Source organism: Periophthalmus magnuspinnatus, chromosome 7 (assembly GCF_009829125.3).
Source record: "Periophthalmus magnuspinnatus isolate fPerMag1 chromosome 7, fPerMag1.2.pri, whole genome shotgun sequence".
Classification (NCBI taxonomy): domain Eukaryota; kingdom Metazoa; phylum Chordata; class Actinopteri; order Gobiiformes; family Gobiidae; genus Periophthalmus; species Periophthalmus magnuspinnatus.
The window spans coordinates 25141707-25163615 of NC_047132.1; the positions used below are offsets into that span (position 1 = coordinate 25141707).

General features: G+C 37.7%; 2 protein-coding genes across 2 annotated transcripts; both read left to right on the plus strand.

Moving 5' to 3' along the window:
* Window positions 1-543: 543 nt before the first annotated feature.
* On the plus strand, window positions 544-8994 carry tead3a (TEA domain family member 3 a). Its single transcript, XM_033969321.2, has 11 exons — window positions 544-675; window positions 4173-4237; window positions 4782-4844; window positions 5941-6051; window positions 6128-6171; window positions 6618-6685; window positions 6768-6892; window positions 6969-7139; window positions 7222-7362; window positions 7438-7590; window positions 7671-8994. The coding sequence occupies exons 1-11, from the start codon at window positions 669-671 to the stop codon at window positions 7782-7784; spliced, it is 1062 nt and encodes a 353-aa protein (XP_033825212.1). The 5' UTR covers window positions 544-668; the 3' UTR covers window positions 7785-8994.
* A 2485-nt stretch (window positions 8995-11479) lies between these two features.
* LOC117373328 (plakophilin-1) lies at window positions 11480-21896 on the plus strand. The gene is made up of 14 exons (XM_033969304.2): window positions 11480-11789; window positions 13002-13111; window positions 14515-14703; window positions 14862-15034; window positions 15111-15252; window positions 15495-15702; window positions 16090-16258; window positions 16865-16982; window positions 17690-17851; window positions 17935-18099; window positions 18868-19021; window positions 19108-19294; window positions 19603-19687; window positions 20150-21896. The coding sequence occupies exons 1-14, from the start codon at window positions 11603-11605 to the stop codon at window positions 20222-20224; spliced, it is 2124 nt and encodes a 707-aa protein (XP_033825195.1). The 5' UTR covers window positions 11480-11602; the 3' UTR covers window positions 20225-21896.
* The last annotated feature ends 13 nt before the right edge of the window (window positions 21897-21909 follow it).

Below are 21909 nucleotides of genomic sequence, written 5' to 3' on the forward strand. Positions count from 1 at the left end.
GATGGTTATCATTGGTTTATTATTACCTGTGAATAGACTATACACACTGGGTTTGGTATTTATTTGTCTGAATCGGATTTGATTTGATTTCATTTTAATGTCTTGCAATGGGTTTTTAATAGAGCTAGAGATTATTGAATTTGATGGTACTGGTCAGGTTTGCAGCATCTATTTTCTAAACACCCCACAGTATGACCCCCCACCTGGTGTGATTTTTGGTCTTTTTCTGGTGGGTTAGGATTAGGGGTGACAGAGGTGACATCACCTGGATGTTGTGCACTTCAGATAGCGGATGGTGTAGATGGTACTGATCACTGGGAGAGTAGTCCGAATGATGCTATCCGTATCACAGCAGCTCACTCAAAACTATTTGCCGCCCAGGTCTCCTGCCTATAATATGATATGATCACCATAGTATATTTCCTGTTTGCAGGTGTGTTTTCATTAGAGCCGGCATCATTGCGTCGGAGTGGAGTTGCCGTGGCAGCCCTGATGGGGCACAGGAGGACAGTCCCAATGGAGAGGGACTGGGGGACGGGGCAGACCGCGGCTTGGACGGGGACCCAGAAGGGGTGTGGAGCCCAGACATTGAGCAGAGCTTCCAGGAGGCACTGGCCATTTACCCTCCCTGTGGTCGCAGGAAGATCATTCTGTCTGATGAGGGCAAGATGTATGGTAAGAAAGTGTATATCGATAATATATACTTCAATTTACTTCAAATCACAACACACTAAAGAAGACACTACACTGGATATTGCATCATCATAGCCAAAATAAATATTTTATAACAACATTTATTTACGCCTGTTTTAAATAGTACTAGTGTTACACTCAAGTGTCCTATGGTGTCACGGTTTTTGTTAAAATACAAAAATGTCATATTTTATTTCTAAAATGATACTAGGTATTATGCATGTGCCCTATTGAATTCAATTTTGGATGAACATACATTATTAAACACCAAGTAGGTGCATCAAATGGAGTAATATTTATTACTTTTTTCTTGGTTTGAGCTAAAGGAGTACTTTTACATGTTGAGTTCATATTTAAATTATGTTGTGTATGCTGTCAGTTTTAATAATGTACATGATAGAAGCCTACACAAGTTTATAGTCCATTGTTCTTTGGGTACACATTATGTGGTCTGACATACTTTAACTATGAGGGCCTCTTTGTACCCAAGTGATCTGCCCTGGAGGTATTTTGGGAGGTCTTTTTTAAGTGTTCAAAGGGCAAAATGGGTCAAAAGGTGAATGGAGAGTGCAGCATTTCAGGTTAAGTTAGGATTTTCTTTTAAAAAATGTTGCTTGGTTGCTACCTACAGCTACAGATTGCCACTACAATTTTTTTTTTCTTTTAGCATAACCACTGATGTTTAAATACAATTTTGTATATGTAATTAGATTTAGACACTAATTGATAATGAACTATTTTGAAGGCCATAATGTTTTTCAAATCCTCCTTTAGCTGTTTTGTTGGGAGTTGTAATTCCATTGTAGGCATTTGTTTGCAAATGTGTTGTGGGGGAGACTGGAAATGTGATCCCAAAAGAAATCAAAGAAAGGAACACCAATGTTCGCTTTTTGTGGAAGTGCACAGACCTGCTTTTTGTATTGTATTGTGTAAAATAGCAACAAAAAGTTCAATCTAGAGCTGACCACAGAATTCAGTTGGGTTTGGTGTTATGACAGTAAAATGTATTAAGATTGTTTTTTCATGTTATTCATGTTGATCGATCAGTGTTTTCAATTCAGTTTTATTTTGTAGTCAACCTTCTTCCTTCTGCCTGAACTCAAAACCATTTGCTTTTAATGACAGGATTCATTGTTGACTGCTCCATTAAAAAGATCAACACATATTTGAGAATAAGACATGACAAAATCTTCATCTCGATCAAAATGTGATTAACAAGCATGCGTGTCCTGTAATTTTGTTTGTGAAATTTATCTTAATTGCAATTTATTAATCATTCAGTTGGAATACAGGAAATTCCATTTGAGAAAAGACTCTTTTAGATTAACAGTGAATATTTCAATCTATTTATCTATTAAAAAGTATTAAAGGACCCACAATACACTATTTCTGATCTATGTTATAATGTTGTTTCCTCATCAAAAACATACCTGGAGTTGTGTTTTGTTTTATTCACACATGTTTAACACAGAAACCATTCATAATTAAAACTGAGTTCTTCTGAAACGGAAAACACTTCTACGTTGTGATGTCATGTGGTAATACAGGAAGTGTTTTTGAACTCCATACACCTTCACTAGAATAATTTCAGCCCTGGAATTGCCAATCTCTAGTGAACAAAAGGTGAAAGGTAGCTGTTCACATGAAAACTACCATTTCATGATATCACAAAGTGGAATGGAGCATTTTGAGCTTTGGATGTGTAGACAGACTAATAAAAGGTTACTCAAACGTGTGAATGACGAACACAGCTCCAGGTATGTTTTTGAGGAGGTAACGAAATTATGACATGGCCTGAAGCTCACCAGAATCCATTTTGTGTACAGGATCTTTAAGTGTGATTTTGAGGCATAGAAATGAAGGTATTAGTTTATGACAATTGTAATAACTACCCATTATGTTGCATTACAAAGTATCAAGGACTTGCAGTCTAAATTTGGACAGTTGAAATGGACTGGCCGTCTCAGTGGGATCTCTGTTATATGTTACTACCATGAGCTCACCCAGTGTATGGTTTCAGGCATATGTTCCCAAATTAGAATAACCATCAGACGGATAAGCTTAGGGTGACAGACGAAACAAAGACAGCCTGTTTGCTCTCCATGATATACTGCACCAATATGTCTCGCAAGTATTTTTAGATTTTCAAAAGGGAGTGCCTTGTAATTGTACTAATTGAACTATAGTGCTCAAGTCGATCCACAATTGAACATGAACTAAATATGTTTTGCTTCTGCCTCCATGCAAGATGTGGTAAAAATGAAAATGTGTAATATCTGTAAAATATATAACCGGTATGAAACAATATTTATTTGTAAAAAGCTATCCCAATCTAGTGTAACAAAATAAGTTAATAGAAGCCTTTATTTTGGGGGTTTAATTTCTGTATCCTAACACTCCTAAGATTTAAAATACACTTTCTGCGTGGTATAGCAGTTTGAGGGGATTTTTTGGCCTGTTATGGGAATAGGTGCAAAGTCTTTTTTCCTTTTTTTGTTTCTTTTGTCTGAGTTGACGTCTATCTCTGGAGTTACAGGAAGACAATTCCCAAAACCCCAAAGAGCTGCGCTGACTCACCCTTTTGGAGCCCACAACAGAATCACATGGGTTCCTTGAGTGTAAAAAAGCTCTGAATGAAAATAAGTGAATATTAATATGAGTAGATTAGAGGGACTCATTGCCAAAGGAGTGAGATGGGAGTTTTTCACTCGTTTGAAACCTCCTGGCTCTGCTCGTCTTGTGTGGGTGGGATCTGGGGGAGGCTGCACGCGAGGAGCTGACTGGACAGTTTTGGTCTTCATGGCAACCACAGTTTTGTTTTGCCTTTTATATTCTCCCACTACTTCACTTTTTGATATGAAGAGAAAACCTTTAATCCCCGACTTGCCTTTTTTTTTTTTTTTTTTTTATAGATTTTCAAATCTACAAAAGGTGTTAAAACCCTAAAAAAGTAAATGTACCCTCCCACCGTTGTTGTTAATAATGAGACTAATGGAGCTGAATGTAACTGCTTGCTCTCAAAAAGGTTGTATCCAAACTTTCTTGTTAAAAAAAAATATATATATACTCCTTGCAGAGAACTGGCAGTTTTCAAGAAACTCTCTGTAGATATCTTTATTGTACTGTTTCTTATAGCAATAGCAATAGATAGTTGAGTTTTTGTTTTTTTTCAGGACATTATCAACTAATGAAGTAAACGTCATTTGCTTGTTGTCTTGTCTTTTCTGTGTAATCCCTCAGTCATCCAGATACGATCCATAAGTCATTTTTGTTCTACTTTGTTGTCTTGTGTCACTGTGTTCAGTTTGCCTGTTTGGGTCTTGTTTGAGCCTAGTTTAGTCCTGATGTTTTAGACTTTGTTTGCCTCTTTTTAGTCCAGGTTTTTTTTTTGTGTTAAGGCACACATAATTGAAATTATAAACTGGGCCTAATTTATCATTTCTAATCTTTGTAACCTTCTTACTTGTACTTCGTTTCAGGACGCAATGAGCTGATAGCTCGATATATCAAGCTACGGACAGGGAAGACACGCACTCGGAAACAGGTAATCAAACATGTATTTCTCAGATACATTACAACATTAACCTTGTTTTAAAATGACACAACAAGCCCCCATGTAACCACCATTGTAAACTTAAAATTCTAATAACTAATACATTACAATGGCAGAAAGGTCACTCTGCAACATTTTTGGACATTTTCCTCTACTCTAACAGCTTCTATGACCATGAATCATTTAAAAGTATCTTATCAATATCAATTATTTGCCTGGCTCTCACTCAGACCATGTCAAGATGGACCAGTACGAGAAGTAGGTAGAAAAGTAGACCTTTTTTTTTTTTTTTTTTTAGCTTAAAACATGCTACAGAAAACAAAATTACAATATAAAAATCTCTCTAGCTGATTTTCTCACAGTCATATGGCAGTTGAATCTTATTGCCCACCTTAGTAAATACTATTGAACTGCAAATCAGGATCAATCAGGAGGATTGTGCAACTTAAATGATGGTTAACGTTATATTTTAACATGTTATTAAGTATAATAATGGTAACCCTGTGTATTCTGTGATCCAACCCTGGTCAAATAGGTGTCTAGTCACATTCAGGTTCTGGCACGTAAGAGAGTTCGAGAATACCAGACCAGCATCAAGGTGGGTGTTCACTCCGTCCACTGCTTCTGTAGTCACCTCTCCTTTCTTCTCTTCCCCCTGTCCTTTCTCCACTCCTGTCGGTCTTCAGGTCTCTAGTCACCTGCAAGTCTTGGCCAAGAGAAAGTCTCGTGAAATTCAGTCCAAGCTCAAGGTACTTGTTTAGGACTGATCTGCTCGTGGAACAGATTTCTGATCACAGATGCTCTTGACAAAGCTTGTTTGGCGTTTTTGTTTGGGTTATGTACAAGACGGCATAATAAAAGATCCACATTATAACGTATAATGCCTGTGTTTTAGATATATTTGACTATCAATATTTGCATTGCCTTAATTGTCTTTTAGCCTCTGGTTTTCAAATTGTGTTGGATAATGTGAGCACTAGTGTTGAGTTTTAATGCATGGCTGTAATGAAGCCGTTTTAAGAACTAATTTGCATGAACTTCCCATATAAAGACTCTTGGTATTTTTGTTTTGTGTAAAACAAAACCTCTTACTTACTATTTTTCATCTTTTAAAATGTACTTTCGTCTCCTGTTATCTGTCTTGTAATGCTATTATTTGTAAAACATTTATTTAATCTCACATAAAATCATTAGATTTCTTGTAGCCCATCATATGGAATATTTTCTAAACTATGTTTATATTACCATAATTTAAGATGACCAGTTTTAATAATGGTTGTGTGCCATCATTTACATCTTTGATACCTATAGATTGTACAGTAATTGATTAATCTGTCTCCTTTGCTGTAGGCAATGAACTTGGTAAGTTTTGGTTCTCTGCAGTTTTTGCTTTAGGCTTTGTGTTTGGCCTGATACTGCTGCTAGCCCCACTGGAGTTGGCCTGCCTGAGCTCTGCCCACCACACTTGACTTTGAGATGCTTAGTTAAAATAAGGTGATGGTCAGCTGTATAGTTTGCTAGCTTGGTGCATCCCTGCTTTGGCTTTCCCTTTACATCTGCTTTGCCCCTGTTTTTATTTTTGTAGTTAATTATGTAAATTGGCTGGCTTTTGGCTGATGGAATGTAATCTGATTTGTATTGGACTATATTTCTGAACATTGTTATATTGTGTCTTTTTGGGGTTTTTCACTCAGGACCAGGCCTCCAAAGACAAGGCACTGCAGACAGTAGCCAACCTGTCATCCGCTCAAATAGTTTCTGCTAGTGTCATGAAACCACAGACTCCCTTCTCTCCACCAGTGCGAGTGAGACACACTCAAAACATCTTTTTTAACAATCACATTCAAGCATCCCTGCTAATTTGTCTATTTTTTTTTTCAGTTTTGGCCCAGTCCAATGCCAGGACAGCCTGGACACTCTCAGGAGTGAGTACCTGAAACATAATACATTTATCAGACATTATGAACACATAATGTAGCTATTAATGAGCAGAAGTTTTTGACATTCTCACTTTGGCTGTACAATTAATTGATTTTCAATTACAGTTTCTCCAATTGATTACTAAAATTGTCTAATCAAGACTATTAAGACTATCTTTAGCAATGTGCACATAGGTGTTTCATGGAAAAGTAGCTCACTGATTGTACCTCTCCTGTAGTATCTTTACAAAAGTCTGTTTCTGTGAGATGCACCACTTTCATTCAAATAATCAGGCAAATGATTTATTATTATGATTTTAATTCAAATTTAAACAACAATGTTGAACTGTAAACTCAAATACGAACAATACCTGTCCGAATCATAATGTTATGCTTAATCAGTATTTACTGTATGCAAATAACTCTTTCCATGTCCGTTTCTTCACTTGCAGTATTAAGCCTTTTGCACAACCCCCATACACCACACTACCAGCTCCTGTCCCGGCACCCATCAGTAAGTGTGAGTGTATAAACCTCTGTTATTATCAGTCCTTCTGTTTTTGGGATGTTGGAAGAGTTTCACTCTTTTTAATGTTTTGCAGGTTATGAGCCCCTGCCCCCTCCCCGACCTGCAGCCCCTGTCTGGCAAGACCGCACCATCGCCTCGGCAAAGCTCAGGCTACTTGAGTATTCTGCGTTTATGGAGACCCAAAGAGAGAGGGAGACGGTAAAGAGATAAACTAACTGCACAGTTATGTAAATTCAAAGTTTTGCACTTGATCCTAAAACTATTCTTTTTACAGTTCAAACATCTATTTGTTCATATCGGCCCTTCAAACCCTGGCTACAATGACCCCGTGTTGGAGTCCATAGATATAAGACAGATCTACGACAAGTTCTCTGAAAAAAAGGGAGGACTCAAGGAACTCTATGAAAAAGGGCCTCACAATGCTTTTTTCCTGGTCAAGTTTTGGGTAAATTTCTCAATGTTTGTACTATGTCTATATTTAACATAACATGTCTAAATTGTTTTAACATTGCCTTTTTGCAATTAAGGCTGACCTGAGCAGTGATATCGAGGAGGGCTCAAGTGCATTCTATGGTGTAAGCAGTCAGTACAGCGGGACAGAAAACATTAGCATTAGTGTTTCAACTAAAGTCTGCTCCTTTGGAAAACAAGTGGTGGAAAAAGTGGAGGTAAATAATTTTCATGCTCATTATATATTTTTGATACATTTTGTTTTCTGTTGGCTCTAATCACATATTTTTCAGACTGAATATGCTCGTCTAGAAGGAGGAAAATATACATTTCGTATTCATCGCTCGCCTATGTGTGAATATATGATCAACTTCATCCACAAACTGAAACACCTACCAGAGAAATACATGATGAACAGTGTACTCGAGAACTTTACCATTTTACAGGTACATTTTCCTCTTAAATGTACCATAGTTAAATGCCTTATTGACAAATATGACCAATAAAATAACTTTATATTTTTCAGGTTGTGTCAAATAGAGAGACCCAGGAGACTTTGCTGTGCATTGCCTTTGTTTTTGAAGTGTCTACGAGTGAACATGGAGCCCAGTACCACGTCTATCGATTAGTTAATGATTAGCACGCAGTGTGCATGTCAAGACTTTACAGACTTTTGGATACTCATAGCAACACTACTTGGATCCCCCCATGTTCTAACTGACCAACAGTCACACTGTAGTCATGCCTGCCATTTGTTTAAGGCACTACATTCCTATTGGATCAAATGAGTCACATGACACAGAGGTAATCAATTTTTAAAAGGTGATAATTTAGGATTGTAAGTTTTAAGTTATTTATTGCAGTCCATTTCATCCTATCATATTTGCCATTTTCAAGGTTTTATTGTGTTATATTGGTATTTGCAATTTAAAGTGGAGTTGTGCACGGACAACACCTATTTTTATTACTTGTTTTTATCAAGACAAATTTACCTGTGTCTTATTTCATAACCATCTCGATTTTTCAATTGTACTCCTGCTTTTAAATTGTAGGCGTGATTACTGTGAGACAAGTTTGACTACAGGATGCCGAGCAGCCCTTCAGTGTTTATGCATCCCATGACATTATTGACATTTTGTTTGTACTTGTAAGCTTAATTCAAATATCACTACTTCTTAAGTTATACTGTATTATTATTATTATTATTATTAGTAGAAAAAAGAAAAAGAAACACACACACAATTTAACCAAGTTTGTGCCTCAGTGAAATGCTCTACGACCCAAAATGTGTATAGTGTTGAGTCATATTTTATATAGAATATAATTTTTTTTTTTTTTTTTTTGCCAAATTGGCCCATACAAACCACTTTTAAATTTCCTGTATCCCTCAGACTTGACAAAAGGCTTATTATGGTATATTTATGGTATACAAAATTGTAGTACTGAGGTATATGGTGTGTACACTTTAAAAAAACAGCAGAAATATTGTTCATATTTGTTGATTCTGCCAGCCTAAGGTGTTATTACTATATTTTTAAACATTATACGGTACAGATGAGATTATTCGCACTGCACTAGGGTGTGGTTAACACTAACATCCATTTCTGATCTATTTGTGTAATGCTTTTTGTTTATGGATGGTACATATTATGCCTTCATCACTCTTTCATCCACTCCTGCTGTGACTGTTAAAAATGACAATATTTTTCTCTGTGGTCGACCAAAGTTAAACATGTTTACTGTTACTGGTGTGTTTTAATGTTGGCCGCTGGTTAAATCCTTTGGTTCTGACTTCTCAGCGAAAATACCTTGTGCCTTTGCTGAACCAATAAAAGTACAGTTTGCAGAAATCATTTGCGTTTGCTAAGACATAACAGTGTTGCAGGTGACAGTGACAGAGCCAGGTGCCACCTTGTGTTTGAGTGTGGTACAACCTGCCCCAGCACGCTCACCTCTGTCCACGAGATGGCGCCGTTTACCAATGTTAAATAGATAAAGTCCAGTAGAGTATATTGTACTTTTCACTTGCTACATTTTTACCAAAAATAAACACATAAGGCGAGACACTAGAGGCCACATGTGTCAAACTCAAGGCCCGTGAGCCGAATGCGGCCCTCCACATCATTTTATATGGCTCTCGACAGGGTAAATTAAAAGGTATGATGGTCTTAAATCTCAATTTATCAGGAGGTACAGTTACACATATTTTACATATTTTTACATCTAGGCAAATGTATATGCAATATGTATAACTTCAATAAGTAATAAATACAGAAACGGTTAATTAACAAGTTATAAAATTTGATTTATTTTACATTTGGCCCTTTGAGAGCAGCCATTTTGATGATGTGGCCCTCAGTGAAAATGGCAAGGCAAGTTTATTTGTATAGCACAATTCGTACAAAAGGTAATTCAAAGTGCTTTACAGAATAAGAAATACATTAAAATCACACAAATCAAAACATAAATAATCACAAATAATCATTATAAAATTACCATTAAAAGAGAAGAGTGCAGAATAAAAACCTTTGTGTGTTCGACACCCCTGCCACAGGCAAAACCTTTGGTCAGTTTGCTCTTTCAACATAAGCTTTGGTTCTCGAGATGATTTTCAAATCAAAGCAGAATGGGCCTCATATGAGTCTTATTTGTGTTGATAGTGTCTCTCTGGTCTGAATCCTCATTACCTAAACTCCAGCACCTGCAGCCAAGCATTAATCAGTGTCCCTGCTGCCATGGTGCATGATATCCATATGCTGAGAATGAGGGAAAAACCTGTATGTATCCACTATTTGCCAACCTAGGATCAGTTGTGATTATACAACTGTAAGAGCTTCCTAATCAACTGGCATCCATACTCATTATCTCTCAAATTACATTTTCTCAATTTTTTCATATTTATATGTGCCAAATCTGTGCTATTTGGGCCTTTTCTACACATAAAATGCCTTAATTATATGTGGAGACTACATGATGGAAAAACTGGTAATACATTTTTTGTTACAGGCCAAAGTGGCCTACTAAGCTATTTCAAACTAAATTTAAGATTTTTTCCTGACACCTTAAGTGATAGGACCAGTGATGCCTTTTGTTTCTGTCAGTGCTTCAGACTATCGGAAGTTTGTCACATCTGTTACAAAGTTCAGATAATCTAGACAGATCCAAGCCCTCGGGCTGGGTGTGGTACAGCCACAGGCCTGACAGCACTGCTGTGGTGCAAGAGTAAGCACACATGTTGCTCATAGACCTCTGGTTATCTTTTCATAAGCGTATACTCTACTCTACTCTAATCTATTCATACTTGAGTCTGAAATAAAACTTGTCAGTATTGGATACTTGACATTTATTATCTGGCCATAATATATAGATCAAAACAATCAGCCTCTAATTTAAATGTGGATTATGAAACATTTCTGGTGAAAGATCTGATACCTGCCAATAAGTGCCACTGTGAATAGAGTCAGGTTTATTAAATTAGGCCACATTGACTTCAAACAAACCATATTACCATATGGTAAGTATTTATATTTTTGCCAGTGTTAAACCTGGGTGTGTTGAGATCTTGGAGAAGCAGTGCCGAAAAAATCCGGTTTTGCTGAGAACAATTTGTATCTTCTTTTTCTCCTTTACCCTCAAGCCCATCCAACTGTGTGTGTGTTTTTAAATTAGCTTGTAGATGGGTAAATTAATGAAATTGTTCAAGTAAATAACTAAAAATACTAAGTCATCTTAGCAGGCTTTAATTTAAAGGTGCACTGTGTAACCTTTCTGCTGGAGGGCCTGCTACTTGCTTGTCTCCATGGAGTAGTTCTTGCTTTGCCTTGAATGTTTTGTGGCACTATGAATATCTTTTAACAGGTGATGTCTCTGGTCACTTTTGTGGAGAGGTAAACTGCAGAAGAATGCATGTTTTACAAGGTATTTTTGAGCCTGTAGTGGGGAAAAAAATGTTTTAGATTAGCTAATACCATATTGTGCACATTACAGACATCTCCATGGTGACAGAGACCCCAGAAATGTGTACCTTTAAAGGACATGTTACTACAGATTACATCATAATAAAATACTATTATTTTTTCCATTTTATTTAAATTTCCGGCTGTTTATTATGAAGAACGATTGTTCTTAAAGTATGGCTTTTTTCATAGATAAATATAATAATAAATAAATGATGTCCCTCCATGTTTGTTTGGCTGTTTGCAGTAGAGTTTGAGCAGCCCCGCCCCTCCTCAGCCCCGCCCCTCTTCTGTCTGCACCTGCATGTGACCTGTGAGCCGCCCCACCCTGGTGAGGCGTGGTCCCGGGGCAGAGCGCTCTGGGAACTTTTATCTGCATACTTGGCATTAAGGCTGCACACGTTAACGCGTCCACATTTAGACCTATTCGTCTGATCTTCCGTATTCCTCATCAGGCTCGCTTTGTGCTTTTCTAACGCCCCAGGGGCACTGACCAGGGAAAATGATGGCGCCGGAGCCGCTGAAATCGGCGATGACCATCGGGAACGCGGAGGACACGTCCCTCGCGCTGCCCTCAGACACCACACTGCGCTCGGGACAAGCGCGCGTCCTCAACCAAGTGCACACCATCAAGAGGAGCAAGTCTAAACACGGGAGGAATGGCACCATATCTCCATCTTCTCCTTCAAGTATGTCACTTTTGATCTATGATACTGTGATAGAATGTTATAGTGAAAGAATCTTATAGGGACTGGCCTATGGGAATCTGTGTGGATAAACTTACAGAAACTATCAAACCTCTGTTCCAACTACAGTGGGCTGATGACCCAAGCGCATAGATGTTCGTCACAACTGTAGATAATAGAAAATAAGTTATGAGTCTGTTTATTTTTAACAGGAGTTTTATGCCTGTCTGTGCCCTGGCAAGACGAAATGTTTTGCATTGCTAAATTTGGAATTGAGCTCAGGGGCTTAAATAATAACACATGCATCATGAGTGATGAATCTTTAGAAACAAAAGGAGTTGTTGTAAATCAGGTTATTAGATAGTAACTGTGAAACAGTAAATGGGTACTTGATGTGATGCCTATTTTCGGCATTATCACTTTAGATGACTAAATGTTTTCATAGTAACGAAAATTAAAATTAAACTCAACAGTTTACAGATATGTTTTCTATAAATTAGACATCGTTTTAGATAAAAGCCGCGTTTCATTTCTTTGTAGACTTACACAAATTATTATGTCATGTTTGTGAAAAAGCCTCCTTATGATTGCTGTAGACCTGATTTGTTTTTGAAAATTATTTTGGGCGTTACACCCCCAAATGTCAGGTACACAAGTGTCCTACATTGTGGAATATGTGACATGCAATGTTTGCCATTACAAAACATGGATAATAACTGACCTTAGAAATACAGTGTGCAGTAGTTTGTGGCTGAACCTGTCCGAGCTGGTGCCTCTCTGTTGACACTTTCACTGCTCCAGCCATGAAACTGTGACGCAGCTCATAAAGGCCACCTCTGCAACTCTTTACGCATTTTACACTAACCACCAGTGGTTGTAATTTAAAAGGAGACTTACACATGCTTTTCAATGCTGTAGTTAATACTCTCAGCAAGCCCAGACTACACTAACTATTACATACATATACAGGACAATATTTGTCAAACATTTTACCTAAGCAAATATTTGGCCTACAGCACATCTAAACCAGGCTATTTCAGCTCTTGGGCTAAAATTAGTCTAAAATGGGACTACACACTTGATATAGTAATTCTGAGCCACAATTAACTCAAAAGAGGACAAAATCAAGTCTTACATGAACTGAAATAAAATGTCTTAAAATGTTTTCTAATTGTGATCACCCTCGAGTGATGTCTCCTCTCTCTTCTCATCCAGGTTTGACTACACTGGGGCTATCAGAGGCAGGAACGTTTAAGTTTACCCCATTTAAAACAAATGGCATGTTTACGCGCAGCAACTCTACTATGGCACCCTTCAACAAATCGGTAATGAGTATTTCCTGCTATGTATTTATAGTGCAATATTGGTATCAACAAGCTGCATGTGTATTTTATTCTGTGCTGTCTTTCTGATTGCTGTGGCTTTTTAAACATTGAAACTGATGGATGAAAAACTCATATGAATCCATCTTGGACTGCATTTGACCTTGAATCCACTGCTGATAGAACCAGTGATTTAGTGATTTATGATTTGGCCCTACTGTTGTGATACTTCATCCAACCTACTTAAAGTATTCCGCTGATTTTTATACCTTTTCCTAATCTTCCCCTAAATGCTGCTAACAGTATTGTACTGAGAGGTGCTTATCCTGATCATTGATACATCATATACAGATATATATATATACAGATATATATATATATATATATATATATATATATATATATATATATATATATATATATATATATATATATATATATATATATATATATATAATTTATTTATTTTATTTTTATTAGATTTGCTAATCTTTATTTGCCATTTTGTTGTATGTGCAAGTCTGTGCCTGTGTCCTCAATACTTAGGGTCTTGTTTGTGATTTTCAGGAGTTAATTATTTTTCACACAGAGGAAAGTGACATTTTTAATTTTAGTGGTGTCTCTAAAAGTCAGAAGGAGTTCAAACCATTACTTCCCAGTCCAGAGGCCAGTAAAGGACAGTGTAGACTCCATGAATGTGTTAAATCAAAGTTGGTATCTGCCCTGGACCTTCCTTAGCCACTGACAGGTGCCTGAGACATGTCTCAGCTACACGATCAGTGGATGTAGTAAATGGGCTATGACTCTATAATACAGCACGTCCCATTTTCTAAATGCCATTGCAATATCCTGACCTATTTGATTGGAAGCTCCAATTCAGTGGACAAGGGCACGTGAGGGAAGCCGAGCATATTTCTTAGTCACGCTTTGGCAAAATTTGGTATACACGGCAGACACAGAATAAACACAGATTAAATGATGCAGGATTAAGGATTATTAACATTAATTGTAGAGGTTTGGCAGGTGCTATATACAAACATAAAGCTCCTCTATGACAGACGAACCATCTGTGCCAAATCCATAAAACTGCAGATATTATGTTTCCCCGGTGTGGGGCTTGTTTGGTGTATTGTGTAGCATTCATTCTCTGTCAAGTCCAGAGAGAAAACACTTTTGTGTGCTTTGTGTGAGAGCGAATTCCTGTGTCTTGGTTTACAGGGGGTCTTCTTTGAGAACTGTTCTGCTGGAAAGTGGGTTACCTACTTTTTTACTTGGTGAAAGGCTTAGAAGCATTTGCACTGTGCTGGTATTCAGGTTGTTTTTCTTCCCCCTCTGAACCTGTCTACCTCTGCAAGTCATGTCATCTGAATAGTAGCGGCATTGTATGTTCTGTGTTTTGAGTATAGATGCACTCTCAGAGGTCCCGCACACTGTCATCTAAGTCCATTGGGGGCAGATTCATCAGCTCCTCAGGGGCCATGGAGCAGCAGACCAGTCCCACTAACTGGCCTCAAACTCCAAACGGACTGAAGCCCAGCCGCAGTGACCCAGCCCTGGCTCCGCCTCTGTCTGTGGCCCCACAATCAAACGGCATGGTGAGACTTATTTCACCAGTTGCATTGTGTTTTACAAAATGCACTTCATTAAGTGAAAAGTAAAATTAATTACTAATCACAAATACCAGTAAAAGACAAATTTTATATAAATATATAATGGTCAAGGTTGTCAAAATGATGACTTGTTTATTTTATAGAGAGCCAAAGGCCAGACTGCATCGCAGCAGACAAAAGTGATCAGACACAGCACATACCCCCTAATCAATGGAGGTCAGATGACCAACAGCCAAACACGTATGGGCCGCCCACCCTCTACTCAGTCCAATCATGAGTCCAAAACCACCAAAACCAGGACAGAGCAGAAAACTATGTATGTATATGTCCATTGTTTGCCCTTAGTTATACTAGTCTGAATTATTTAACATGTATCTTATGGCTTTTTTTAGTGTTACAAATGGTGTGAACACATCAGAAATGACTCTGAAGGAGGCTGTGGCATTTCTGTCTCATTCAGAAGAGAATTTTCAACAACGAGGAGCCACTTTTATCCAACATAGTACCTTCAAAGAAGACCAGGCCAAACAAGAGGTACCACTCTCACTAAACACTCTCAATATTTCTGATGTATTTTCTATTTCCATTTCTGGCTTGTGCCGGCAATGCCATTTTAACGTCACAAACAGCTCTAGACCTTTATGTAACCTGCCTTGAGGGGAACACAGGATAATTTATAATGACTTGGCTGCAACTCTGACTGTAATTTAATGCAGTGTCAATCTGTTGCCACACCTTAAATCCTCAATATTGAATATCTATCTATTGTTTCATAGGTTTCCCAGCTCGGTGGTATCCCTCCTCTTGTGAGCTTGTTGCAGAGTGCCAATTCTGGGGTAAACCAGGCTGCAGCTGGAGCACTTAGGAATCTTGTGTTTAAAAACCAGGCCAACAAACTGGAGGTGCAAAACTGTGGGGGCATTGGGAAAGCTCTGCAACTTCTGAAGGAGACAAACTCAACAGAGACGCAGAAGCAAATCACAGGTAAATGTCTAACTTCCGTCATAGTGGCAATATAATGACAAAGGTAAACATTTTAATTTGACCCAATTCAGTATATTATTTTTTCAGTCTGATAAATTTCTTGCATGTCCTAGTTTAGTCCTTAATTAGTCCTTAGATGAACTGGTTTAATATTTTAATTTAAAAATAGTTTGGACCTGGTTTGATACTTGCTGGCTTTCATCTAGTTTAGACTTGATTAGACCTAGCATAGACCTGTTGTAGTCCTGCATTTGATTAGGTTAAGATGAAAGCTGTGGTTGCTGTCAACAGTGGGACAAGAAAGCCAAAGATCTTTTCTGATGAGACTCAAAATAAAATAAAAACTTGGTGAATGACTGACGTATTGTTTCTGTTTGTTGAATTTAGGCCTGCTTTGGAACTTGTCCTCTTCTGATGAGCTCAAGAAAGAACTTATTGCGACAGCGCTGCCTGTGTTGACAGATAATGTAGTAGTTCCATTCACCTGCTGGTCAGACCAAACTGCCAATAACAACATACATCCGGAAGTCTTCTACAACGCCACAGGCTGCCTGAGGTAAGCACTGTTTCTCCCTGCACAAAACGTTCTTTATTCAGATCAAATAGACTGGAGAGGGAAGAAATGTCTAGAACAATGTTGCTTTCTTGGACATTTTTTATTACTTAAAATAAAGTAATAAGCAATAGTTCTAGTATAGCCTTTATATTTTGATTTTATTTACCTGTTCAATTATCTTTCAGTTCATTATAAAACTACAGGATATTTTTGTTATTGACTTTTGACATACTTGTAGTTGTGTTTCCATCACTTTAGAAATTCCCAAGCCCAAAAATGTCTCTTGATTATTATCTACTTCAAATCTAGCTATTTATTTTTTTATTTGCTTCACTTCTCAGTGTGCCAGCAGTGGACACGCTCCCTGCACTCTGGCAACGGTAATGATTATAGTATAACTGAAAAAAACATTTACTTGTTTTCAGTTACATTTGTATGTTAGAAGATGTAAAATATCAATAGTTGATACCTTGAACATTATAAACAAATATAACTGTATAATCGCTTAGAACAGGTTTATTTTTGTTGGAAAGACATAGTTTGTTATCAGTGCTCTTTGTTCCCTGCAGTAGTTAATGCTTCATTGTTTTTCTTTCAACTGTTTAGAAACTTGAGCTGTGCCCAGAAAAGTGAAAGGGATGCAATGAGAACATGCCCCGGTCTTATCGACTCTCTGGTCAGCTACACTCAGTCCTGTGTGGCAGAGGAAAACCCAGATGACAAGGTAAACTCAAATCCCACATATACTTTATGTTAATATAAGGCTCATTGTGTGTAGTGTCCAGTAATAATACAGACACTACTCTTTAACTGCTTTTACACATGAAGCACCATTTCCCCATGCAGTGAACTAGCCTTGTGTATAATTAAACAGTGTGCATATCTAAAACGTACGTATAAGGCTGTTTTGGGCATGGTGCCATGCTTCACTCAGGGCTGCTACACACACCCCTGTTTACACAGTTTTCAACGAAATTAAGGAAATGTTTGTAGATACGGTGCATGGTTGGTTGATAAGTGAGTGCAGGAAAGTCTAGACGTTATCTAAGTGCAGTGAAAGTACTACTTTTCCTGACAGTGTTAAGGCAGAAGTGCTATTATCCGGTCGTTAGTAGTTAGTTAGCAATGTACGCACTGTACACAAACCAGGCATTATGACAACAGGTTTTTATGCATTACCTTAACCTTTCCAAGTCTTATTCCTGCCAGTGAAAGAGGGAAGGACAAGCTAAATGGAATGTTGACAACTTTTATCATCTAAAGATGATTTGGATCAGTAACTTGCATGCCTAAGGCTTTTGATGTTTTGTAATGTTATTTTGCAGTAAGTTGATATAAGGAGGTTGAAGTAGTAATTCAAGCAGAGAGGGAATTTTGTACACATCATTATATCTGTTTAGTAGAATTAGTAACCTCACTCTTTTCTTCTAGTCTGTGGAGAACTCTACATGTATCCTCCATAATTTGACCTACCAACTCGAGGCTGAGGTCCGGGAGTGCTTCGCTAATTACTACCCTCAAGAAACAGCCCAGAAGAAATCCCCTACCACAACAGGATGCTTCAGTCCCAAGAGCAGCAAAGCCCAAAAAGAAGTAAGAATGAGTAGAACTATTCATATACAGATAGATAATTTCAATCAAGAGATTTAACTTTCTTGCTCTTTTTCTGTTTTCAGTTTTCATTTGATCATAAGCCGGACAGTGCCCCTTCAGGTGTGATGTGGTTAAGCCATCCTAAAACCATGCAAACATATGTATCTCTGTTGGGCTCGTCCCAGAAAGATGGGACTCTGGAAGCCTGCTGCGGTGCCCTCCAGAACCTGACAGCGAGTCGAGATGTGGTCAGTACAAAGACTCTTTGTGTGTTACATCATCAATCATTTACAGAGGAGATAGGTTTAATAGCTCCAGGTGAGATAACAGTAACAGTTTTACACGCTTGCTTTTGCACTGCTAAAAGATTAATCTATTTCATTATTTAATTGATTATTGTGCTGTCAGTATCAATATCAATGTTATTAATCAAGCAATCACTATAAAACAGTTGGCAAAAGTGTCATACACAAGACATAAAATAAGCCCTTAACACATTTAACACAGCCACTGCGACACCTTACACCTGTGTGTTCAAATCAAATAGTGTTTTTACAGAAAACAATTGTAATGTTGATTTATTTCAATTTATTAAAAAAACATTGGAAATGATCTCCAAGTTGTTCATTTGGAAGTTTCAAGACTGTTGTGCAATCAGAAAGCAAAATTAGCCTCACACAAGTCTCTCATTTGGATTGCCAAATCCTATTATGTAACCAATTGAAATTTCAAAAAGTACTAAAAGGTAATGTGTTTAATCTGTTTGCATCTGTCTTTATAGATTGTGCCATAGGATAGATCCACACTTTTGCACACATCTGTCTGTACACAGTGTGCTCGTAAACTTCAAACTTACCAGGTTTATAGCACTATCCTAATTCCTACTGTTAATAGTATCTATACTGTACAGATAAAAGAGGCTGTGCTGGATTGGGTCCCATTATTGTATGAATATATGTGACATAAAATGTGGGTTCCTTTGTACTGATATCACTGTGGCTCTGGTTTTGTTGTAGGGGTCTGCTGCCATGAGTCAAATTATGGTTCAAAAGCTTGGACTCTTACAGTACATGGCCCCTTTACTGAAATCATCTAACCAGAACTTGCAGAAGACAGCTATGTCTTTACTGAGCAACTTGTCTAGAACCAGCTGGCTTCGGGCACCTTTGGGTAAGAGCCATTTAATACATTTGATAAGCTAGAAATGCACAATTCATCCATATTCAAGTATTGATTTTTGTATGCGTTTATTTTAGCCAAGCAGATTCTCCCTGAGCTTGCAAGCAATCTAATCAGTGGACCTCGTAAGATGGGAAACTCTGATGAAACAACTGCCACTGTGTGTAACATGATGCAGAGCCTGATATCAACAGACCCTGAGGCGGGAAAGAGGGCCCTCAGCTCTGAGCTAATATCAGCAGTGGCTGACCTCAGTGAAGATGGGTGGGTCTAATCTCAATTACCCTCTGTGTTGTACAGGCTGAGAAATGCTGCCTATATGTTCTAAGTATAGAGTTATAATATATTCTAGGTTTATCTTACTTAAAAGTACTTTGTGAAACATTTTTACTGCAAGATCTTTTTGAGGCACATGAATTATGTCTTACATGTGTTACATAACAGCTGAGTTATTGCTGGTCTTTCAGCCAACACAAAGTATACTTAACTTCATTTCTTAAGCCTGATTAATAATTTTTATTTAGTTTACTTTTGCTAGTGTCATGCAATGCTAATGTTATTGTTTGTCCCAGGTCATACCCCAAAGGCAGCAAAGCAGCAGCCCTTTTGCTCTACAGTTTGTGGAATGATAAGAGTCTTCAGGGAACTCTTAAAAAGGTATGCACAACCTTTTCCATTTTTTATCATTCAACTCAACCATAAAGTACGTAATACGTTATTGGTAGGAGGGTGGTTCTCTTAAGAGAGTAGGTGTTTTTATTATATTCAGCCACTTTCTCAAACCTTCTGGCTCCTCTGCCCCGCCCCAAGACTTGATTGACTACATAAACAAGAATCCAGGCAGACTGGTTCTGAGCCTCTGAGGATAATTGGTTATGTGGGAGAGAAAGACACACACACACACACACACACACTAGGTAGAGGCTAATGAGTCGGGCTTGTCCGAACTTGGTAGATAAAGATATGAACACAGAAGCATTTTCAGGTAGAGCTCATCACAGAGAAATGCTGGGAAAAAGTGCTCTGCTGTAATACATGAGAGGTTGTTTGTTACTGCTGTGTGTGTGTGAAACAAAAGTGTGATACATTTTAAGATAATTTTCATCATTTCATTCACAGTTGGGCTTTACCAAAGCACTTTTTGTCAATGAAAACACAACAGCAGTTCATAAGTCTAATCAAGTCATCGACTAATTCAGCTGGAGCAGTGTGTAGGTCTGGAAGGTTGGACCCCCCTGTATATGCAGCAGATTTAACCAAGAACTTTTTCTTTGAAAAGGACTGTACTTTGTATTGTGTTTGTGCATGCTCACTGATGCCCCTCTGGCTGGCTTATTATAAATGCATTGTATCATATTGTGTAAATATTCTGTCAAAAAGTAATGTGCTCCATTACTAATGACCCCAAGGGGTTTTGTATTTAATGTGGAAATGTTTAGTAAGTGCAGAAAAGGCTTGTGTGGTTTGAGGTCGAATGTGTGCTGGAACTTTTAAGTCAGGTGGTCTCGATACATGACAGGTAGTACTGTAACACCAACGGTTGACCTAACGACTGAGACTGTGCAGCTAATGGGATTTGTTTGATAGTAACCTGAGGAGGGCTACATGCTAAATATAAAGACGTTCTGCATACTTCAGAGATAGAATAAGTCTAGTTGATGCCGACCCAGCCCGGGTTTCATTTAACTAAATGGCTGATGCATCTGGATAATCAACATGGACTAAGATTAGGTCTAATTTATTGTTGACTCTAAGCGTCACTTTTTAATGGCCGAGACTCTTAATGTGGCTCCAACTCATATCCCAATGAAAGTGTTTAGACAATATGCACCTGACCTAAAAAATATGCATTCTGTGAAGAGGGTGGCCTCTCCACAGATATGACCTGTAACTTGGTCTGGTTGTGCCACCTTTGTCTCCATAAAGATAAATACGTTTTATGCCATACTGTGGAACATTCGAGGAAAAGCAGAAACGTCTCCATGGAGACAAGCAGGTGGCAGACCCTCCACCAGAAAAGTTACATAGTACACCTTTAAGAGTAATGTCTTAATATAATTAATATAAACACTAAGGACCAGAGCTGGGCATGAAGTCTTTCCCAGCATATAACTGTGTTACTTTTTGAATGTGCAGTATATAATCTTGTATTAGGCAGAATGTTTCCATTTACTACTCACAATTCAAACATATGGTAATAGCAATAACATTGTCAGCTGGTTTTTCACTTGTTCATTTTAATATTCACTTGGTTGTGGTTCAGCTTTTTCAATATACATCCGGTTGTTTAAAATATAAATGCTTTTATATATTTTTTTCTATCATGTTTGTTCAGTGGTTTGTTGTTTAAGGGTCAAGAAATATTGGAATTATAGAGCTCAATGGCCAAAATCTAATTTTCGTAATGAAGTTTGTATTTGTCTTATAATCAGATGTTTTATTTCAAGCAGATGTGATTGGCTCAAGTTCATCCATTGAAACATGTTCATTAGCTTAAAATACACACATTTTGTTAGGTCAGATTTAGATAAAACATTGACACTTAAACTGTGCACAGAATTTGACAGTAGGTATGTATTGATCAATGCTACTGTCTGTCAGTATTGCTTACAATGCATTTGAGTAGTGCGTATGTAATGTATAATTAAGAGGATTCCCTGGCACAAGTCTGTACATGGTATACTTTACTTACATGCGCTGTTATTTGTATTGTGATGTAATGTGTAAATGTGTGTTAACAAAAACAATGTATGTGACACAGACTGGAGTTTGATACTATATTATGTAACGTATTGCCATAAACATTGCCTAAACAACTAATAAAAGTTTGAACAATGCCTTAAAGCAGAGTTCTAGTGGTGTGTGATTACCTTTCTCTA